This window comes from Tribolium castaneum, chromosome 1 (genome assembly GCF_031307605.1).
Source record: "Tribolium castaneum strain GA2 chromosome 1, icTriCast1.1, whole genome shotgun sequence".
Taxonomy (NCBI): Eukaryota; Metazoa; Arthropoda; class Insecta; order Coleoptera; family Tenebrionidae; genus Tribolium; species Tribolium castaneum.
In genome coordinates, this window is record NC_087394.1 from 24,891,058 (window position 1) to 24,911,413 (window position 20,356).

The 20,356-nt window shown below is 31.7% G+C and overlaps 2 protein-coding genes across 2 annotated transcripts in view; both read right to left on the reverse strand.

The window, feature by feature from the left end:
- The window catches only part of Duox (Dual oxidase), a 32,006-nt gene extending 27,153 nt beyond the window's left edge, over positions 1-4,853 (reverse strand). The window contains exon 1 of the mRNA XM_008193216.3: positions 4,589-4,853. Coding sequence (XP_008191438.2) covers positions 4,589-4,670 — 82 coding nt within the window. The 5' untranslated portion in view covers positions 4,671-4,853. The remainder of the gene's footprint in view (positions 1-4,588) is intronic.
- A 4,245-nt stretch (positions 4,854-9,098) lies between these two features.
- LOC659511 (uncharacterized protein) lies at positions 9,099-14,062 on the reverse strand. The gene is made up of 4 exons (XM_008193166.3): positions 13,715-14,062; positions 13,039-13,665; positions 10,334-10,525; positions 9,099-10,281 (listed from the first exon to the last, which is right to left on the reverse strand). The coding sequence occupies exons 1-4, from the start codon at positions 13,772-13,774 to the stop codon at positions 9,952-9,954; spliced, it is 1,209 nt and encodes a 402-aa protein (XP_008191388.2). The 5' UTR covers positions 13,775-14,062; the 3' UTR covers positions 9,099-9,951.
- Between the last annotated feature and the right edge of the window lie 6,294 nt (positions 14,063-20,356).

Consider the following 20,356-nt stretch of genomic DNA (forward strand, 5'->3'; position numbering starts at 1 on the left):
CTAAGAAACCGTTTCAAAACAATTCATTTTTATTGTTGCATAAATTCTGTTGTTAAATAACGTTGTCACAATAACTTAGGATACGATAGATACAAAATCGTAGGATTTTCTGAACCCAAAAAAATAGTAGGGCAAAGTAAAAATGCCGGTGCTTCGGACGTATACCGTCTCTGCGCCAAATCATTCTAAATTAATTTAAATTAAAGCAATTCACTAATTACTTGGAATAAATACAGAAATGTTGAGCTTTACACTCTTAACAAACCTAGAAAAACTGGCGACAAAAATTTTCATAAGAAACATAAAAAAAATATTTACAATTTAAAATTTGCGCTTCGACCCGCATTTTTTAAGACGCTGCGAATACAATTAAAGATACAAGAAAACTGAAAAAAATTGTAGAGAATTAAATTTTCTTAAAAAAAGTCCGCAAGACCATATCTCTACTGTCAATGATTTAGGCCCCAAAGACGCAAAAGCGACAGATTTGTTCATTTTAGTTCTATACTACTTTGTTCTTCACACTTTTTTGTATCTTCAACCGTATTCCTAGCGTTTTGATAAATATGCGACGGTGCGCAAAGAATTATCGCTTAAAATGAAGTAAATCTGTCGTTTGAGCTTTTTTAAACAAATGGTTGTAGATGGGGATATGGTCTGGCACACTTTTTTGTAGGAAATTTAGTTCTATATTATAATTTTTTTTGTAACATTTTTCTTGCATCTGCAAGCGTATTCGCAGCGTTTTGAAAAACATTGGGTAAAAGTTTTGAATTTTTTTAAATGTAGTTTACGATGGATGAAATTTTTGCATTATGTTTATATATTATTTTTAAAATTTTAATGCTTGCATTTTTTGTTTGCTAGTTGTTAAGCGTTATGAAATACAACCATTTTTTTTAATTATTGCTCTAAAAACTTAGACAGTAATGGAACAACTGCGCTCTCTGGCGACATTAACGGAACTATCGAGGACAAGAACGTTTTACTTGTACGTCGGTTCATATCCTAACCTTTAGATATCCGTAGTTATCACGTATCGTTTATTTAAAATTTGTTAATACAAAGATTACAATTATTTTTTTTAGTATTTAAGTACCTTTGAGCAGGTGCGCCAATTTTTGAACACCCTGTAGAGAAGTAGTTGAGATAAAAATGATTATCAAGATTTCGTTATCAGACACAATGCTCGTGTAAGATGTGTATCTCCTGCCAACATCCGCTTTAATTTCACATTCATAAGTTTAAAACATCTCCACAACATGCATCTGATTTGGAAATTATGTCAAATTTACATAAATGTAAGAAAAAAGAAACTTTTTTCTAATAATAACATTATTGCAAATTTTATGTATACAATGGATTCGTTGAGCAAAAGCGCATACAATGTTGAAGTGTTTTAATTAACACGAGAAATTAATTATAATTTTCAAAAACACGAATTAATTGCTAACTAATTTTTTTCGTTGCTTAAATCGGATTTAGCAAAGTTGTATCAGGTTTTTTCTTTTAGAATAATTTTCCAAATTGAATTAGGAGAAAAATTCGCGGCATGTTCGCCATTTGAAAACTGCGTCTCCTTATGGTAAAATTGATCAAATAATTTACCTATCGCTACAATTAACATAGCTTAAAATAATTGACATTTACACAAAGAATTCGCTTAAATGGGACAGAAAATGTCACTGTTAATAACTGAGTCAGTGGAAACAACAGTACTTATCTTCAATCGCTTAATTAAATCTCGATTCCGTCTTGCAGTTAAACTTAAAAAATGTCACACATTTAAATGTAAATAAACGCAATTAACCTAGAAATATTTGGTAAATCAAATACACGCACATAAATAAGAATGATTGTCAATAGTCTGAAGAATTTTCTACTCACGACTACGTATTTACATTGCATAACATTTAATACTGTATAGTTTCTGCAACCTTCGGATAAATGTGCATCTCTTTAATTCGCTTAATTTGTGAAAATAATTATGACCTACTTCTTCCTGCGATTACAACGGCAGGATATCTATCGCTTTATCACTCCAAGACCTAATTAGCTCGAAAAGTGCAATTGCAAATCCGTATCGATTGACTTTTATTTATCACCGATTGTGCGCTGATAGTGTCACAATTTTTAAATCGCGTCAAGTACTCATTAATAAAGTACAGATATGTGGTAATTGCGTGCTAACGATTTTACTGCCAGTAGGTCAGGAAATCGGGATTTATGGAACGGATTCTTCTGACTTATTAGCAACGTTCATAATTTACTTAGAAATTTTTTGGCCTAAAAAATCTATTTTGTAAAATACATCTTGCCTTCAATCAAAGTGGCCTATGAGTATAAGAGTAAGTTGGCAACGATGAACAATTTAGACAAGAAACATGTTACATTATTCACATTATTTCTGTCCCAAAAATTAAGCAAAATGTCTTAAGGACGTTACATATTTTCACAACTGATTATTCTCACTGGTCATACGTTACCAAAAGAATATTTTATGGTCTTTGAGACTGAAATTAGGTTGGCATCATTGAATAATGTTGAGATCGAATATAAATAATAAAAAGAAAAGAATGATATGTTCTCTCTCTACATCTTTCAGATTTGGAAAATAATTATTTGTTAATCGGATCTACAATTTAAACTTACTTACAATTCGTGTCTCTCTGCTCTAGATTATCCAATGTCACCTGGTCACCAACTTAATTTTAAAGTAAAAAATTCTTTTGAAGCTATTTTCCAAAAATATTTTGCGTTCAATCAAATTTTTAAGCAAGGTGGCCTGTGACAATAAAAGTGAGTTGGCAACATATAGGTTTCTTACCTAACTTTTGACGGCGACTTTAAAATTAAGTTGGCAATATTGGATATCGTAAAAACAAAAAATTAGTCACACTTTTATAAGTTTAATAACTTCGGTTTCTACTTTATTTAATGTTGGCAGCTCAACTTTAAAGTCACCAGTTGGCAACATTGAAGACAAATAAGACATTTTAAAATGGCATATATTGGAATCAAAATTTGCAACCGACTTATTTTCAATGATCATAATTTACTTCAAATTTTTTTTTGTAGTAATATGATTTTAAAATCGGGTTTCTGTAGTTTCCATATGTTCTGTCTCTATGTCTTTCAAAGTTGCCAAACTGTTATTTTAAGTCACAACACCTTTTACTAGAAAATGAAATAACCTTTATTTGTAGTGGATTTAATAAAATTTTAATCAGTGACCTGATTAAAATTGGATTTAAGTTGGCAACATTGGCCTGCGGTTATGACTGTAAATTGGCAACATAAAACAGAATATTTTTGGTTTCTACATGATTCAATGTTGCCAACTTAATTTTAAAGTCACCGGCAAAAGTCATAAAAAATGTCAAAATGACGTATATCGAAATCAAAATTCACAACCGACTTATTTTCAGTGTCATAATTTACTTTAAAAATAATTTTTGTAGTAGTAAATGATTTTGTTTTAATATTTTGATTTTTACAACTGATCTTATATTCTAAAACTAATTGAACTAATACAAGGTATTTCAACTAAAATTTCATTTCGAAAAACAATAATAATATTCTTGAATCTCAGTAATATAAAATGACTGGCAACACTGCATTTTTTAATGAAATTTGACTATTACGTCTGTCAACTCACATCACATCCGGTTGCATTGTTGCAAACAACCGGAAAAAAAAGTTAGTTCTACAAGTTACCAACTCAAATAGTCTTTCTTGAATACCCAGTTGAATGTCTTTTGAAAAAAGCGTTGCCCTTATAATTTTGTAATCTTTTGAATCTTAAAAAAATAACGTAACTGATTTTTTTTATTTATTTCTAATTAGCCTGTTACTAATTTTTTTTGAATTGTGGTTGAAAGAAACAAGATCTTTTGTTTAACTGGTTGACAAATCAAGTCATTGATTTCACAACTGATAAAGTGACAATAAGTCACAGATGAGGTGATAAACGTGAGACAATGGGCTGTTATCACGGGACGCGGGCGTTGTTAAATTGATAATAAGTTATTTCTAAGAAAAATGTATCAATCTTATCAAAATCAGTCTGTCAGCTGTGGACTTGTATCCTGTTATTTAAAACGGTTTGATTTGACACCAGATCAGGTTTTTAATAAGTTTATCAATAAATAAAATGTGGACCAGAATAATAAATTGAGTCTAGTTCGATTACCCACGCAACGGTAGCTCCCAGATATCAACAAATGATGTAATAATGAACTTGAAATGAATTATCACAAAAATTGTGAAACACAATTGCATTATTGCAACGAGGTTTCACTCAAAGACTTATTATTACATAAATGGGTTTATTGCCCATTAAAAGCACCATTACCGGGACAAAAGTACTTTATCGTCCAAGGATGATAATGTGATGTTTTTTTGTAGTAAATGTCTCTTTTGTGTGAGAATAAGTTGTATCTGCAGGATGTAGATATAGGGCATGATAAGCAGAGTAACAGAAAAAGTAACCTTCAAGAGAAGTAATTCAGAAATTGGGTTTCCTGGTGGTCGAAGGCGCGGCTTTTCGCCGTCTTTCCCTTCGAAATAAAAATCGCTCATGTCTTACCAGGTCGTACTGTCGAAATGGCAACGAGGACAATGACACAGAAAGTGAGTACGTGAAATAAAAGAGATGTTAAAGAAACCATGTTCGAAGAACGATAAAAAACCGTGTATAAATCAGGCGTTTAACATCCCGCACTCGCGATTAAAATAAATTAAGTGGACGACATAGTCACTGTTGAGGATTTTGCGAAGAGACAGCACACACACTCACGCATATCTACACTGTACTTCATTCACACTAACAGATTGCTTAAACAAAACCTCTCCATCAACAGTGAAGAGAAAGTAGACTTAAATCCCCTCCAGAACATGGATCTTTTATAATTAATTTTCTTAAGTGACGAGCTAAGGACACAAAAATGATTAGGAAGACGCGATTCCCAGGAGAATTAGCGGTACTTTCTACCGTGTCATGGCACGACTCCTAATTAGGGTATTGTGCAGTGCTGGAGGTAATCACCCGCATTGAGCTTCCGATTGATTCGGAGTTTCGAAAAAATCGATCCGTTTTTTTTCATTTTTCAAAAGTTCTAAACCTGGCAGAGTGAAAATTGTAACACATTATACGAAGTTTTTTGGTATCTCTTATACACTTGTACAGGATTAGTCTAGTCTGATCAACATATTTTTCACAAATTTATTATTAAATATTTTATTTGTTTCTCTATGTACAGGGTGACCCAGGGATAAGTAATCGGTCTATAACTTTTTTGATATTTGAAATATCACTATGACGTTGTTATTATTCGATAGATCTGCTTGATAAAGCAAAAAATATTTTTATTATACACAGGGTGTTGTATACAGAATAGTGAACCAAAATAATATTGTTTTAAATGGGACAGTCTGTACATTTTTGCATAATTAGATTCTACGTTAAAAAAGAATGTAACTTTACATAATCTATTATTGGTCTTGTAGTTTCACTAAATAGTCGACTTTTAGTCAAAGCAAGCAGATATACAGAGTGATTTTGCTGTGATTTTTCAAAAATTGGCTTTTTTACGAACGAAAAGTTGAATAATTCCGAAACGAAAAGGAAAGGACTCATAATAGTTTATATAAAGTTAAATTATTTTTTTGCGTAGAATCAAATTATGCATAAATATACAGGATGTTCCATTAAAACATATAACTCTGGTTTACTACTCTGTATACAACACTCTGTGTATAATAAAGATATTTTTAGTTTGTGGACTTTAAGTAGATGTTTGTCGGATAATAAAAGCGACATGGCAATATTTCAAACAGCAAAAAAGTTAATTAAAATTTTAATAATCAAAATTTTATGGTTTATGATTTTTTTATGATTAAGTATTTACCGCTCAAAATTTTGGCATTGTTGCTTTAGAATTATACAATATCTTTACAATATCTTTAGATATTGTAATTCTAAAGCAACAATGCCTAAATTTTAAGCGTTAAATCCTTAATAAATTGTTGCTAGAACCAAAATTACGTATATTATACTTAATTGACTTTTTTATTTAACTGTTTCAAAATTAAAAATTGTAACTGATATTAAATTTTAAAATTTAATTAAAGTATTCTTTTACATGGATCATCAATAGAAAACAAACAAAAAACAAACAAAAAATTTTTTTGCAGCTAATTAATTTTAAGAAATTTTAGCGTAAAAAAATTTGAAAAAATTTTTAGGCATTGAGAAGCGTATTATACAGGGTGAGGCTACTAAGAGTATATTTTACTGTATCAAAAATTTTAAATTTTAAAATTTTTTGAATTTTAAATCGCACACAATTGAGTTTGCTATTAAATAATCATGTGATCATTTGAATTTATAATTAAAATAAGTTTTATTGGTTTTTTAACTTATCTGAAAATGCTGATTATCATAATTAATCAAGCTGAATAGTCGTCTGTATTAGTTTATCAATCACAAAGAAAAAAATCTCATACTTTAATTATAAATTCAAATAATCGTATCGTATACCTTGTATTTTTCTCTATGTCTGTCAGTTTTTTCAGAATTTTTCTACAATTTGTTATAATTAAGATTAACTAATTACTAACTTGTAGGTACCTGTAAAAATTATTAGATATTTCTAATATTTCTCGCGTGATGTGAGAACAAACGAAGATAAATTTTATTTTGTAATAAATTTAATTTCGGAGCTAGCAATCATTTTTATAAGATTTTTTGCACAAAAACATCATTTAAGCATCGTTGTTTTCAATTAATTTTAATTTTCGTATTTTTGGTTTTAGTTATATTAATATTTTTAATTAACTAGGTAATTTTAATTATAAAAGAGGGTAGAATAATTAAAAAAAAAAACACTTACACAGAGAAAAACATTAAGTATTTAATAGCAAACGCTGAAATCGGTTCAACTATTAGTTGAACTTTTAGCAAACGTGGACAAAAATCAAATGCCTCTTACAAAAAAAGACAGAAACATAAATACCAAAGTGTATTGTGTGTAATTGTCAATAATTATTATTGTCTTGCTTTTTTCAAGTTTAATTTTTTTGTTACTACTAGCCTGTTTCTGAAAAATTTCTGAAGAATTTTGTGCATGCTTTTTGTTTGGTCTACAATTTTCATAATTTAGAAATAAATCCAGTGATTTAGAAATACATAATTTGAGTAATTCCATAAATCCTAAAAATATTCTTAATAATTTCAATGGAATTCCAAAAATTACAGAGTCAACATTGTACAATTTTTGTGTCTCTCAGTTTTTTACAATGTGCGAAAGCGTTTCGTTAAAAACCAATTAACAAAATATTGCATTGTCTCTTAGCGTAAATTAAGTTGTTGAGATTATAATAAAATGTTCAGTGGGTAATTAGCGGTTTTGGTAATTATTTCATTAAAAAAAATCATATTCAAGTATGTAGTTTAAGTGATTTTTTTTCTTAACCGCACACAAATTGAAAAGAAAACTGGAGATGTTTGGTTTGTGGGCCGATAATTATATCCTGTGGTAAAACCGAGAAATCGAACTTTTCGATGAATCACTCGTGTAATAAGAAATGTGTCATACAGTTTTGTAAATGATCTAATTTGATAGTTTACGACTTCAGTACCTGCTCCACATCTCGTTTGGATTATTACGACTTCAAGGTTTAAAAATAACCCTGATCTCTATTATAACAGGTAATAGATCAATGAAAAGGAACTATGGAAGATTATGCGATTTTTTAGTGCTAGATAAATATAAATTAGGAATTCATTCAAGTAAATAAGGTGATGTAAGCGATTTAAATTAGTAGACTTCAAGTATTCTAGTTTAGTATTTTTTCAATGACGTTCGGATCCGGTGCACATACTTGGAGGAGAATGAAAATAAGAATAATAAAGAGACACGAGAACGTGTGGGTGAACTTACAATAGAATAATATGTTGTAATTCACAGAAAGAATTCTTTTGGTGGTATTTGTACCTGACAATTGTGAATTTGCAGACATAAATCAAACAAATAAACAGCATTTGTTCCAAGTTGCATTGCCTTAAATTTATACCAAAAATCTATTCCTAGGTAATTGTTTTAAGGTTTTTTGCGACACATTTAACCTTGACTGCCCCTAGCAATTTGAACCAGACTTTAATAAGACAAAAATATGAAAAAAGACATTTTTCCAGAATAAATCTTATTAAATCGTCCTTTCATACTAAAAAAATATTAAAATTAATAAATCTCAGTATTTTTATTTTTCTTTCGGTGATACCTACATTTTGTTTAAATTAAATAGGGGGTCATAAATTTATGATAGCTGTGAAGGAAAGAAGTCACAAATAAAAAACAAAAACTCTGAGAATCGACAAAATATTGTAACCGAACAAAATGACAAAAACATCAAATTAAAAATTATACAAATAAATAGCATTTGTTTAAAGTTGGAATGCACAAACAAATCCGTTGCTAAGTACATGTTACTAAAGTTTTTATTTTATACAGTTCTGCTAACAGTCTTTCCCAGCAACACATTTAACGTTGATTGTCTGTAGCAACTTAAAACAAACTTTAAATCAGCTGGACTTTATTAATACGACGAAAATACCAAATAAACGAACACTTTTTTTAGAATAAATCTCATTAAAATGTTGTCTCTTAATAAATAAGAAAATTATTCATAAATTACTTTTTTAGATGAGACTTCTTCATTGATTAATTCTCGAAAATAAAAGTGTTTTCGTGGACAGTGTAACATTTTAACGAAATTTTTAAAAGAAATTAAGTTAATTTCACAGCTGACTAACGTAATTTTGTTATCAATCTGTTGTAATCAAAGGATATTAAGAATGTAAAAAGATAAGAAAAAAACGTAAACCATTAACAATTAAAAACTTAAATTAAAAACACTTTAAATTATCATTTCTTAATTAAAACAAAATTACTAATGAATTATAATGTTTTTACTTTTTTGAACGAGATCAACATCTAAATTTACATTTATAATAATTTATATTTAACCTAACGAGAATGATAAACAGACATAAAACATTAACAAGTAGAAAAATAAAAATCTCCCTCCTTTCCACACAATGTTTTAGTATTTTCTTTCTCTCACAAAAAAATTTAAACTGACAAATAGCATATGACACTTAAAATCAAATAAATAAGTAGTATTTGTCCCTAGTTGCTGTGGTTAAACAAAAGCAACTGTCGGATTTAAAAATTTTCGATTTTCTTTAAAGAAAGTAAGATCTTTTTTCACAGCAAATCTTAAACTATTTCTTTATCAACTTTTAGAGTAGATAAAATAGCATTTTAACGGTAAGGTTAGATAAAATAGCACTTTAACCGCAATTTATTTTATTCATTCAATTAGATAAGTGTACAAAGTGTTTTTTTAAACTTGAAGTTCTGCTTTAGAAAAAAATGTATTACACAAGACGACGAAGATTGTTTATCTACTCGTGAAATAAGTTCACTCGTGACTTCGTCACTCTCTTTTCACGTGTATAATAAATACATAACTATTTTTTTCGACAAATATTTATCGAAAAAAACTGATGATATAAACAAATAATAGGGAATTTCGACGATAACTTAAAAACTATAGCAAATTTTCATTAAAAATGTTTGATGTTTTCCAGTTTTGGTTGATTTTCGATGCTCGAAGCTTCTGTTCTGGCAACTTGGAAAAGACTTTAAATAACATGGACGTTATAAATTAGACTAAAATGCCAAAAAGAACAACTTTTAATTTACTTCGTTTCTTCGGAATAATTCTTAATAATAAATCAACGATTTATTACTTTTTTATTATTTCGGAACCAAAATCTTGTTTTCATTAATATTCATATTTTTCGCGGGGCCATAAATATAACAACCAACTGTGCAAGTTACAAGAATACAAAAAACGAAAATTCTAACAAAAAAGTCCAGAAATTTATATTTTATTTATTTCTAAATGTGCCTTTCCCGTCGAAGTAACAGTACTCTCAATCGACAGAGGCTGGTTTTTCTTCTTCTTGAAAATCAAAAAAATGTTCTTCTTTTTGAACAACATGGACGTATCGGTGAGTTTAGGGGTTGGCTTCGTTGACGCAACTTTCGGCTTGTTTTTCTCGCGTGGAAACAGCCATTTCGACAACTTTGTCGTTCTGAATCCTCTTCGGAACTTGTCATTCGTCACGCTATAAATCAGCGGATTGAGCGCCGAATTGACAAAAATGAAGAATTTTGAGGCGAACCAAAGATTATGGTATGCTCCACTTGCCTGGAAAATGCAGTAAATCAAAGCAGAAAAAACAGTTAGTGAGTGTGTTTACCATATTTTGGATTTGAGTATTTTGCGATAGATTACTCTGCTTGATGTCACGGTAAAAAATGAGCGCAGTAAAAGGCAATCTGCATATTAGAAATGTTAAAATTACCGAAACCATCATTCGGACGGCTTTTTTCTTGTAATCTACTTGACGGTGATCCAGATTCCTTCGAACCACTTTTTCGTATTTATTTAACTGTAAAAAAATATTCATACACAATCCAGTCAGTTTCTCACTGCGTTTGGTCAAGAAATAAACATAAAAGTTTCCAATTCTGGGAGGTGAAAGAGGCGCAGGAGAAAGTCACCCTTTTATATTTTTTCTTAAAGCTTGGGTACAAAGAGTGCAATTTTCTAGTCAAATTTAAAAACGTTGAATCAAAGAAATTTTTTCATTCCTTGGGAAGGGGTAACAAATATAAAATAAACTGTTCTCCAAGATTCACCATAAAATTGTATATAAAAATTGCTTCTACTTATAACTACCAAAATCAAAAAATGTCTAAAGTTTTAAGAGTATATTAAAATTTTTCGAGGATTCTTAGCTTATACAGGGTGCAAGGAGTGTGTTAGCAATATTTTATATGTTAATTTGCCATGATCAAACCCTCATGCACCTAAAAGCGCTACTTTCTTTAAAAAAAATATTATCCCACTTGTTGAAAACCACTGTAGTTTAGAGTAGTTTATTAGCAGTTAATTTTTTTTAAACAAAATGGACATGGACATGGGCAAAATGGTGCATGGACGTGTTATTTTTTTTTTTTAATGTGACTAACTACCATGTCATTTGTATGGGAGGTTCGAACCCCAGTTCCGGCATTTTTTTTTTTTGAAAATTTACTAACAAAACAAATTGATATAAAAAATACAGAGTGGACCAAGAAGTTAATTTACCTCTATCGTTTTGTCAATAATTTTAAAGTACACGCTAATTTTAGTCCTTCAAGTTCAGCGGTTCTCAAAATTTGGGACCTTAAGGTGAGAACGATTTTTTGAGAATACTGTGCATTTTACTCAATTAATTTCTTTTGCCAATTTCTATCTACCTTCAAATTTTTGCTAAACCATAACCATTCCCTAACAGGCTGTATAAGACGTTTCTGTATAAAAACGTTCTGAGAAAATGGAAAAATTTTATTTTTGGGTTTGAATGCAGTTAGGTGATTTTTGAGCCCGGTTTATTTAGATGAGAAACTCAAAAACGTATTTGAAAACATGAAAAAAGTAGAAATTACTTCTTCTTCGACCAAATTTTGTAATTTTTTTAGCTTATTTTTGGTCAAATTCCGCTCAACAACAAACAGAATCGAGTGAAACGAAAAATAGTTTCATTTTATTTTTGTGATTTTGAGATTTGAGAGTTTCAGGTTCAAAAACAAACCAAATCGATTGAAACTAAGAAACTAAGATAAAGCAAAATTTTTAGATTTTTTTAGCCAAAAATCTTGGGATAAAAAGCTCAGTGTGATGATTCGAAGAAAACAAGAATTAATTTTTTTTGTCTATTTTTGTTCTCTTTGTTTTTGTTTACGTAAAATTTTGTTAATATTTCCGTTTTAGGCTAAAAACGTTCCAAACACTCAAATATCCAAAAATGTTTGACTTTGGATTATTTTTCGATTTGTTTTAGCTGTCAACTTAAAATTTTACTCGAAAACAACTAAGTTGAGAGACACTAAAATCAATTTTTATTTTTTTTCGACCAAACTTTGAAGAAATTTCACTCAAAATCCAGTGGAGCAAATTAATAAATACAGTTTTAGCATGATCTTGCTAAATAAAGTTCAAACGCACTAAATCGCGCCAAATAAACTTAAATAACAACAATTTGGATCAAATTTCGTCATTTTCTAACCAGTGTTACGAAAATTAATCGATAAATTTTTGTTTTGACTGAAAAAAATGCGCTAAATTCACGAAAAAAACAATATAATACCATTTGCGGCCTATCTTGGTGATTTTTCGGCTTACTTGAAAGAAATTTTCCGAGACAATTAGATTCCCGTCTGGAATATGAGCTAAAATATTAAAAACAACATCGCCATATTTTTGATTTGTTTAATTTTGATGCGAATAAGCGACTAAGCGAATAAAGTACGACTAATTTCGACTTATTTTTGGGAGTTTTAGACGTTTTTTGTCAAAATTTTCGTGTAAAGTGATTGAACATTAAAAAATGAGTGGAACAGGCTAAAATAAATACGAGTACTTAACATCAACTTCAATCTTTTTTTAGTGAATTAAAATTGCAAACAAACTAACAAATTTTGTTCGGGACGAATTTGAAAATTGTTTTAATTGTAGTCATTTAATGTCCTAACCAACCATTTCCATGAAAAAATTCTCAATTATTTCAGAATTTGAAATATAGAACTTCTCGCAATTAGGATTTCTGATGATTTATAACAGGGGCTGGTTGCGGTCAAAGTAGGCGTTTGTTTATAGACGCGTCATTTTCATTGTGGGTGACTGTACTACTTTTTTATGTACAGTTTTATTATTAAGAACTACGTATTTTCCTAGCGCTTACCTTTTTGAATAACTGTGTAAAAGCACTTCGTTTTTTTTAATCTCTCCTCGGGAGTTGAAAAAAGTTTCTTTGATTCAATTATTTCAAATGCTATATCAAAAAATTAAAAAGTACCAATAGTATTCCCCAAAATTTTGATTTGTAAGCTTATAACACATTTAGCAAAAATCTTCTACCTTGATAAAAATGGTGATATAACAGATCAATTGGATGGTGAGTGGCAGCCAGACAAGCACTGTGATAATCACATGCCAGTAAATATTCGTTATCATTGTGTTCTCAGTGCAATACTTTTCCAAGAAATCGAGCCATTGTCGTTCTTTGTAACTCCGGTAGATGTAAAAAGGGGTCGATAGCAAAATTCCGGTGACCCACGTGGCGACCATCACAATTTTAGCCCCACGTTTCGTCAACTTCGACTCTTGTGGCAACACAATTGCCGTCAAGCGATCATAGCTGATTGCCGTCACACTTATAACACTCGCCAGCAGTATCGAACATTCAACAGCGGCTTCAGTTTTACAACCAAAGCTGCCGAACTGATAGTTTTGGAAAAAATCGTAGATCAAAAAAACCCAAGGGTGTATCAGAAGGGAGAGCAAATCAGCAGCTGCCATGTTCCCGATTAGTAAATTAGTTGGGGTGCAAATGTGCCGATTTTTGACTAACACGTAGATTGATAAAAAGTTGCCGAAAATTCCAAACAGGACAATCGGTGCGAAAATCGAAGATTCGATTGCGATCTGAGCCGTTGAGCGAATTATCCATTTTTCGTTGATGAAAGTGTGGTTGGATGGGTCAAACTATGATTTTAATTGCATTTCTTGGATCAAATTAAACTTAAACACTTACTTCGTCCGATGAGGAGTAGTCTTCGTCGCTTGTGTCGTTTTTGACGGTGTGGTTGCCCATCTGATCGTTGCGGTTTGATCGAAAAAGCTCGGTGGTTTGGTATAAGTAAATTAGAATTATCGCGATTTGGGGATTTAGATATTTCAGCTCCAGTTAATTAAACAATAAACAGCAACACTTTGTCTAATGGACTTTTATTGGGATGGAAAGGTTTGTTTGAGGAGCACTTGAGGGAACAGTTGAGTTAATTGCATCGGTTATGGGATGAAGAAGTGCAAGGTGTTTGCTACTAATTGTACTCTCTTGAGATAAAATGTTTTGCGTTCAGAACAACGTCATTATACGAAAGCGCTGAAGGGTTACACACAAAAATCTTTTTAGACTAAATTGCCAGATACTAAGTCGGAATTGCCAGTTACTAAGTCGGAATTGCCAGTTACTCAGTCGGAATTGCCAGATACTAAGTCGGAATTGCCAGATACTAAGTCGGAATTGCCAGTTAGTAAGTCGCAATTGCCAGATACTAAGTCGGAATTGCCAGTTACTAAGTCGGAATTACCAGTTACTAAGTCGCAATTGCCAGATACTAAGTCGGAATTGCAGTTAGTAAGTCGGAATTGCCAGATACCAAGTTGGAATTGCCAGTTAGTAAGTCCGAATTGCCAGTTACTAAGTCGGAATTGCCAGATACTAAGTCGGAATTGCCAGTTAATAAGTCGCAATTGCCAGATACTAAGTCGGAATTGCCAGTTACTAAGTCGGAATTACAAGTTGCTAAGTCGCAATTGCCAGATACTAAGTCGGAATTGCAGTTAATAAGTCGGAATTGCCAGATACTAAGTTGGAATTGCCAGTTAGTAAGTCCGAATTGCCAGTTACTAAGTCGGAATTGCCAGTTACTTAGTCGGAATTGCCAGATACTAAGTCGGAATTGCCAGTTAGTAAGTCGCAATTGCCAGATACTAAGTCGGAATTGCCAGTTACTAAGTCGGAATTACAAGTTGCTAAGTCGCAATTGCCAGATACTAAGTCGGAATTGCCAGTTACTAAGTCGGAATTACCAGTTACTAAGTCGCAATTGCCAGATACTAAGTCGGAATTGCAGTTAGTAAGTCGGAATTGCCAGATACCAAGTTGGAATTGCCAGTTAGTAAGTCCGAATTGCCAGTTACTAAGTCGGAATTGCCAGATACTAAGTCGGAATTGCCAGTTAATAAGTCGCAATTGCCAGATACTAAGTCGGAATTGCCAGTTACTAAGTCGGAATTACAAGTTGCTAAGTCGCAATTGCCAGATACTAAGTCGGAATTGCAGTTAATAAGTCGGAATTGCCAGATACTAAGTTGGAATTACCAGTTAGTAAGTCCGAATTGCCAGTTACTAAGTCGGAATTGCCAGTTACTTAGTCGGAATTGCCAGATACTAAGTCGGAATTGCCAGTTAGTAAGTCGCAATTGCCAGATACTAAGTCGGAATTGCCAATTACTAAGTCGGAATTACCAGTTACTAAGTCGCAATTGCCAGATACTAAGTCGTAATTGCAGTTAATAAGTCGGAATTGCCAGATACTAAGTTGGAATTGCCAGTTAGTAAGTCCGAATTGCCAGTTACTAAGTCGGAATTGCCAGATACTAAGTCGGAATTGCCAGTTAGTAAGTCGCAATTGCCAGATACTAAGTCGGAATTGCCAGTTACTAAGTCGGAATTACAAGTTGCTAAGTCGCAATTGCCAGATACTAAGTCGGAATTGCAGTTAATAAGTCGGAATTGCCAGATACTAAGTTGGAATTGCCAGTTAGTAAGTCCGAATTGCCAGTTACTAAGTCGGAATTGCCAGTTACTCAGTCGGAATTGCCAGATACTAAGTCGGAATTGCCAGTTAGTAAGTCGCAATTGCCAGATACTAAGTCGGAATTGCCAATTACTAAGTCGGAATTACCAGTTACTAAGTCGCAATTGCCAGATACTAAGTCGGAATTGCAGTTAGTAAGTCGGAATTGCCAGATACTAAGTTGGAATTGCCAGTTAGTAAGTCCGAATTGCCAGTTACTAAGTCGGAATTGCCAGATACTAAGTCGGAATTGCCAGTTAATAAGTCGCAATTGCCAGATACTAAGTCGGAATTGCCAGTTACTAAGTCGGAATTACCAGTTACTAAGTTGCAATTGCCAGATACTAAGTCGGAATTGCAGTTAGTAAGTCGGAATTGCCAGATACTAAGTTGGAATTGCCAGTTAGTAAGTCCGAATTGCCAGTTACTAAGTCGGAATTGCCAGTTACTAAGTCGGAATTGCCAGTTAGTAAGTCGCAAAATTGTGCATTAGCTAATGCGCCATACAGATCGGAGAAGTAGTGAAGATAGCAAGGGTACCTACATGCTAGCATATATACAATTATAGCGGACCTGTTGTATATTGCTAATTTATATTGGCTGTTCCGCCAAAACCCCGCATTAGAAGTGTTGGATATTCTGATAATTATTTATTTGAAAATTAGTATTCAACTATCATCGGTTAGGTCCTGTGCATTTATTTTCATGATAACGACGCTTCCGGTTGTTCCGGAAATCGGAATAATTTACTTTTTGTATTATGTGCGTTAAGTACTGTTCATCAAAATAAACTCTTTACCATATAATAATACAGAAGATCTAAGCACTATAATAATGCCTTGATATAATTGTTTTTAAATTGAGCATAGGAGTACCTACTAGTGTTATGTGTTATGTAATATTCAGTAAAATAAAAACCTCAATGTATATGTCTTACTAATCAATAAACGACAAGTTTTCTTCAAGATTTTGTTAGAGTACTTTCCGTGAAAATAAAATAAATTATATACAAGTTACAATTACGATTGTTATAGCAGCGGCGCAATATATTAATACACAGGATGTTAGGAAATGGCTATTTTGTACATGAGTGTGTTATGATCAGACGAGTTAAAACTCTTATGTCATTTTCTCAAAAAGTGTACACTTTCTTCAAGAATTTTTATTTACGCATCTGTTAAGAGTCACTGACTTACTAACTGGCAATTCCGACTTAGTATCTGGCAATTCCGACTTACTAACTGGCAATTCCGACTTAGTATCTGGCAATTTAGTCTAAAAAGATTTTTGTGTGTGACCTGGTGTGACCCTTCAGCGCTTTCGTACATTAAAGCACTCTGAGCGTTTAAAAATTTAATTTAATATTTACAATTTTTATTATTTAAAAAGTTTGAATCTGTTAAAAATTTTTCTTGCTTTTTGCTCAGTAAACCAATTGAAAACACCACCAAACTGAAGAAGAATAATTCATAATAATGTTGAAACACTAGGACGCTTTATAGAAAAAAAGTAATTTATAGAGTGTCTTAGCGATTTTAAAAAGACAATTATTGATCTTTAAATGCTAGGAAATTAACCTTTATTCCTCGACACTGTCGAAATTTCCGTTTTTTTCCTGTGTAAAGTTGTTTTGACAACTATATGATATTTCTCAAAACGAAACGTCAGAATATTTTTATTTTACTAAATCGTGAATTTTCGTCCTCTTTTTGAAGAAAAACACTGTCATTTTTTTATTATACAAGGTGTCTCAAATGTTCAAATTTTTCCTGTGTAAAGCTGTTTTGACAACTGTATGGCATTTTTCAAAACAAAAGTCAGAATATTTTTATTTTACTATATCGTGAATTTTCGGCCTCTTTTTGAAGAAAAACACTGTCATTTTTTTATTATACAAGGTGTCTCAAATGCTCAAATCTTTCCTGTGTAAAGCTGTTTAGACAACTGTATGGCATTTCTCAAAACGAAACGTCAGAATATTTTTATTTTACTAAATCGTGAATTTTCGGCCTCTTTTTGAAGAAAAACACTGTCATTTTTTTATTATACAAGGTGTCTCAGCTAAGACTTTCGAGCTCAATATCTCAGTTATTTGTCAACGGATTGTTGTGAAATTTAGCATGCACATATTTTAGAAGATGGTCTTTCAATTAGGGGAAAAAATGGACCTCAAGTTAAAAAATGAAATTTTAAAACACATTCCTTTTATTTAAAATTAAACCAAATTACCGTTGGATCTTTAAACCCCGAAAAATAAATGGCCACACAAAAAAATAACCAAATCGCTCGGCTGATCCAAGAAAAAAATTAAATTTTGTTGTTAAAAACTTAATCCAAATTTTGATAGTAATTTGGGCAGTCACCTTTTGAAACAATTGATGAAGCATTTCTATGCGGCATTTTGTGTACCACTGAAAAAAACTGTCAAAAGTGTGCGCGCTGTCAGAAAAGTAAAATTGTTTTAATTTGGTGAAATTACTTTAAAAACCAACAACAATGGCTGAAATTTCGGTGTTGTTGAAAAAAGAATCAATATTCGCCTATGGAACGTGTCGTTGGAATTTTTGTGAAATGTTATTTATAAAATTTAAAGTTCAAAGAATCATCAATAATTTGAAGACACGGGAAGCGTTCCTGAACTAAATCAAGTGAGGACAAAACACGTCACTAGAAACGAAGCAACAGTTGGGGCTGTAATTCAAGCTTTTGAAGAGAATCCAATCAGCAGTGTACGAAACATTTCCAAAGTCCTGAATGTTCAAGTGTCTAGAATTTTTCAGTTGTTCAGTCTTTTAGTCCTTTTTGAAAGAATTAAAGCATCCAGTACCAAAAGTAAGTCAAAAAAATTGTTTTTTAACTTTGTATAGGTGAGAGATAATTGTGAAATGTCCCTTGCGTGACAGTTACGTTTCTGCGAGTAGGACTGTCCAAAATTCAATGGTAGTGCTCATTTGTCTCATAGAGATCTACGCTTTTGCATCTGTACCCACGTTTAACAGTTTGTTTCTCATTTTTCACTGACAATATTTTTTTATGTCTTAAAACGCTTAACATTTTAAAAAGGCATGTAAAAATTACGTTTTTAAGACTTGAGTTGTTGCATTAATTGGATTTTAATCTTTATCTTCTAAAATATCTGCATTTTAAATTTCATAAAAATCCGTTGGCAAATATATGATATATCAGGCTTGAAAGTCTTAGCTGAGACACCCTGTATATTTTGTTTAATTTAGTTACTTCCTATTGTTCCGATGACGGTTAACTCAAAAATTAAATTAAAGGACATAGATAAGCACTGACAACAGAAATTTTTATTATAATCGTACATTATTAGTTTGATTCAATTTTGAGTGATAAATTTTTGGAGTTTGCTTTGGTTCCTTAATGATTTTGGGTCCGGACCTAAAACCAATACATTCTTTGTTTAATTGTTTCTCGCTACTAGTAATTATTATCCTGGTCCAGAAATAGAAAGCCATTTTGGAGTATTTAAAAACATGAGCTTTTTTTATATGTTTAATATTTAACTTAACCCCGAGTTCTTACTCATTCATGGTCCTTCGAGTCGCATTTGCATGATCTTGAGTGATTTTCAGCTTTTTTATGCCCAATGTTAAGTGCTCTACAGATATTTGGGTATATACTTTTAGAGTGCATAAAAAATTATCGATTTTTGAAAAATTTTTATTTGCTTTTAAAGTAATTATGTTTAATTGTGATTTAATGCTTTTAACCGCAAAAAAAGATCTTCACTACTCTCTAGACAAATTTGCGAAGTTTATGCGAGTGTTTTTGTACCAAATATTTTTTTAAAACGATCATAAAATAAACAAAAAATAAACGAGACAGGTCAATTTTTATTTAAAGGGGGGGCACTTGTTAGTGTACTAACCCCTTTTGTAATAATAAAAACAACCCTTTCAAATTTAAAATTTTGAACTACTACTTTCAAAAATACCCTGAAAATGAAAAGTGACTTGTTTCGGGATTTTTCATTTTTTGTGTATTTTCTGAAATATTCCTGGTGGTTTGTTTTTAAAAAATCACCCTGTAAATATTTTTACCGCGTGTGCAGTGGGCTGTCTAAAGTGTCAGAGTAAATCACTGACGTTAGGACTGACGTTAAAATTAGATTTGAAGATGGAAAGTCGAAAAATAGTTGCAATATTTCTCGTTGTGTTGTTTTTTTGCTGGCAAGTCGAGGGATGGGTATACAGCATTCAATCAGATCCTGAACATACCGAAGGAGGCTGTTATACGGACACTTACGATTTGGGCAAAATGAAGATTGGTGAGAGGAAACGTGTTAAAGAAATGTGTGCGGAAGCAGTGTGTGAAGAGAGAGGAGCTATCTTTGTGAACGGATGCGCTGCAGTTATGGCAGAGCCCCCTTGTTATCTCGCTCCTGGCGACAATTCGAAACCTTTCCCGGATTGCTGCTATGAATTCAAATGTGAAGATGAAGAGAAGATGATTTAATTTGACTGCTGCTAAAATCTTAAATTTCTGTGTCTGAATAATGTAGATACTGTGCAAGTAAAAATAATTCATTTAGTGATTGCTAAAATCTGTCTTTGATTTAGAGGACCAAGTAAGAAAAGTGTCGTGTACTAGGACTTGGTAATTTTCGTTTCGTTCATTTAATTAAAAGGAGACTTTATTTCTTATTTTTTTCAGCCTGAATTTGACTCTTAACAGAAAACCACTTCAAATGGTTACTTCTTCAGCGTGCTCACAAAATGGCGCACCAACTCAATGGTGTATGATAGAGAACTGGTTACATATAAAAGTAAAAATAGTAAAAAAATTCT

Bases quoted from the DNA above. Each gene is read 5' to 3' on its own strand.
- LOC659511 (XM_008193166.3), bottom strand. From the start codon at position 13,774: ATGGGCAACCACACCGTCAAAAACGACACAAGCGACGAAGACTACTCC. The intron at 13,666-13,714 runs GTAAGTGTTTAA...TTAAAATCATAG, and splicing joins ACTACTCCTCATCGGACGAA to TTTGACCCATCCAACCACAC. The intron at 10,282-10,333 runs GTAAACACACTC...TGCATTTTCCAG, and splicing joins ATACTCAAATCCAAAATATG to GCAAGTGGAGCATACCATAA.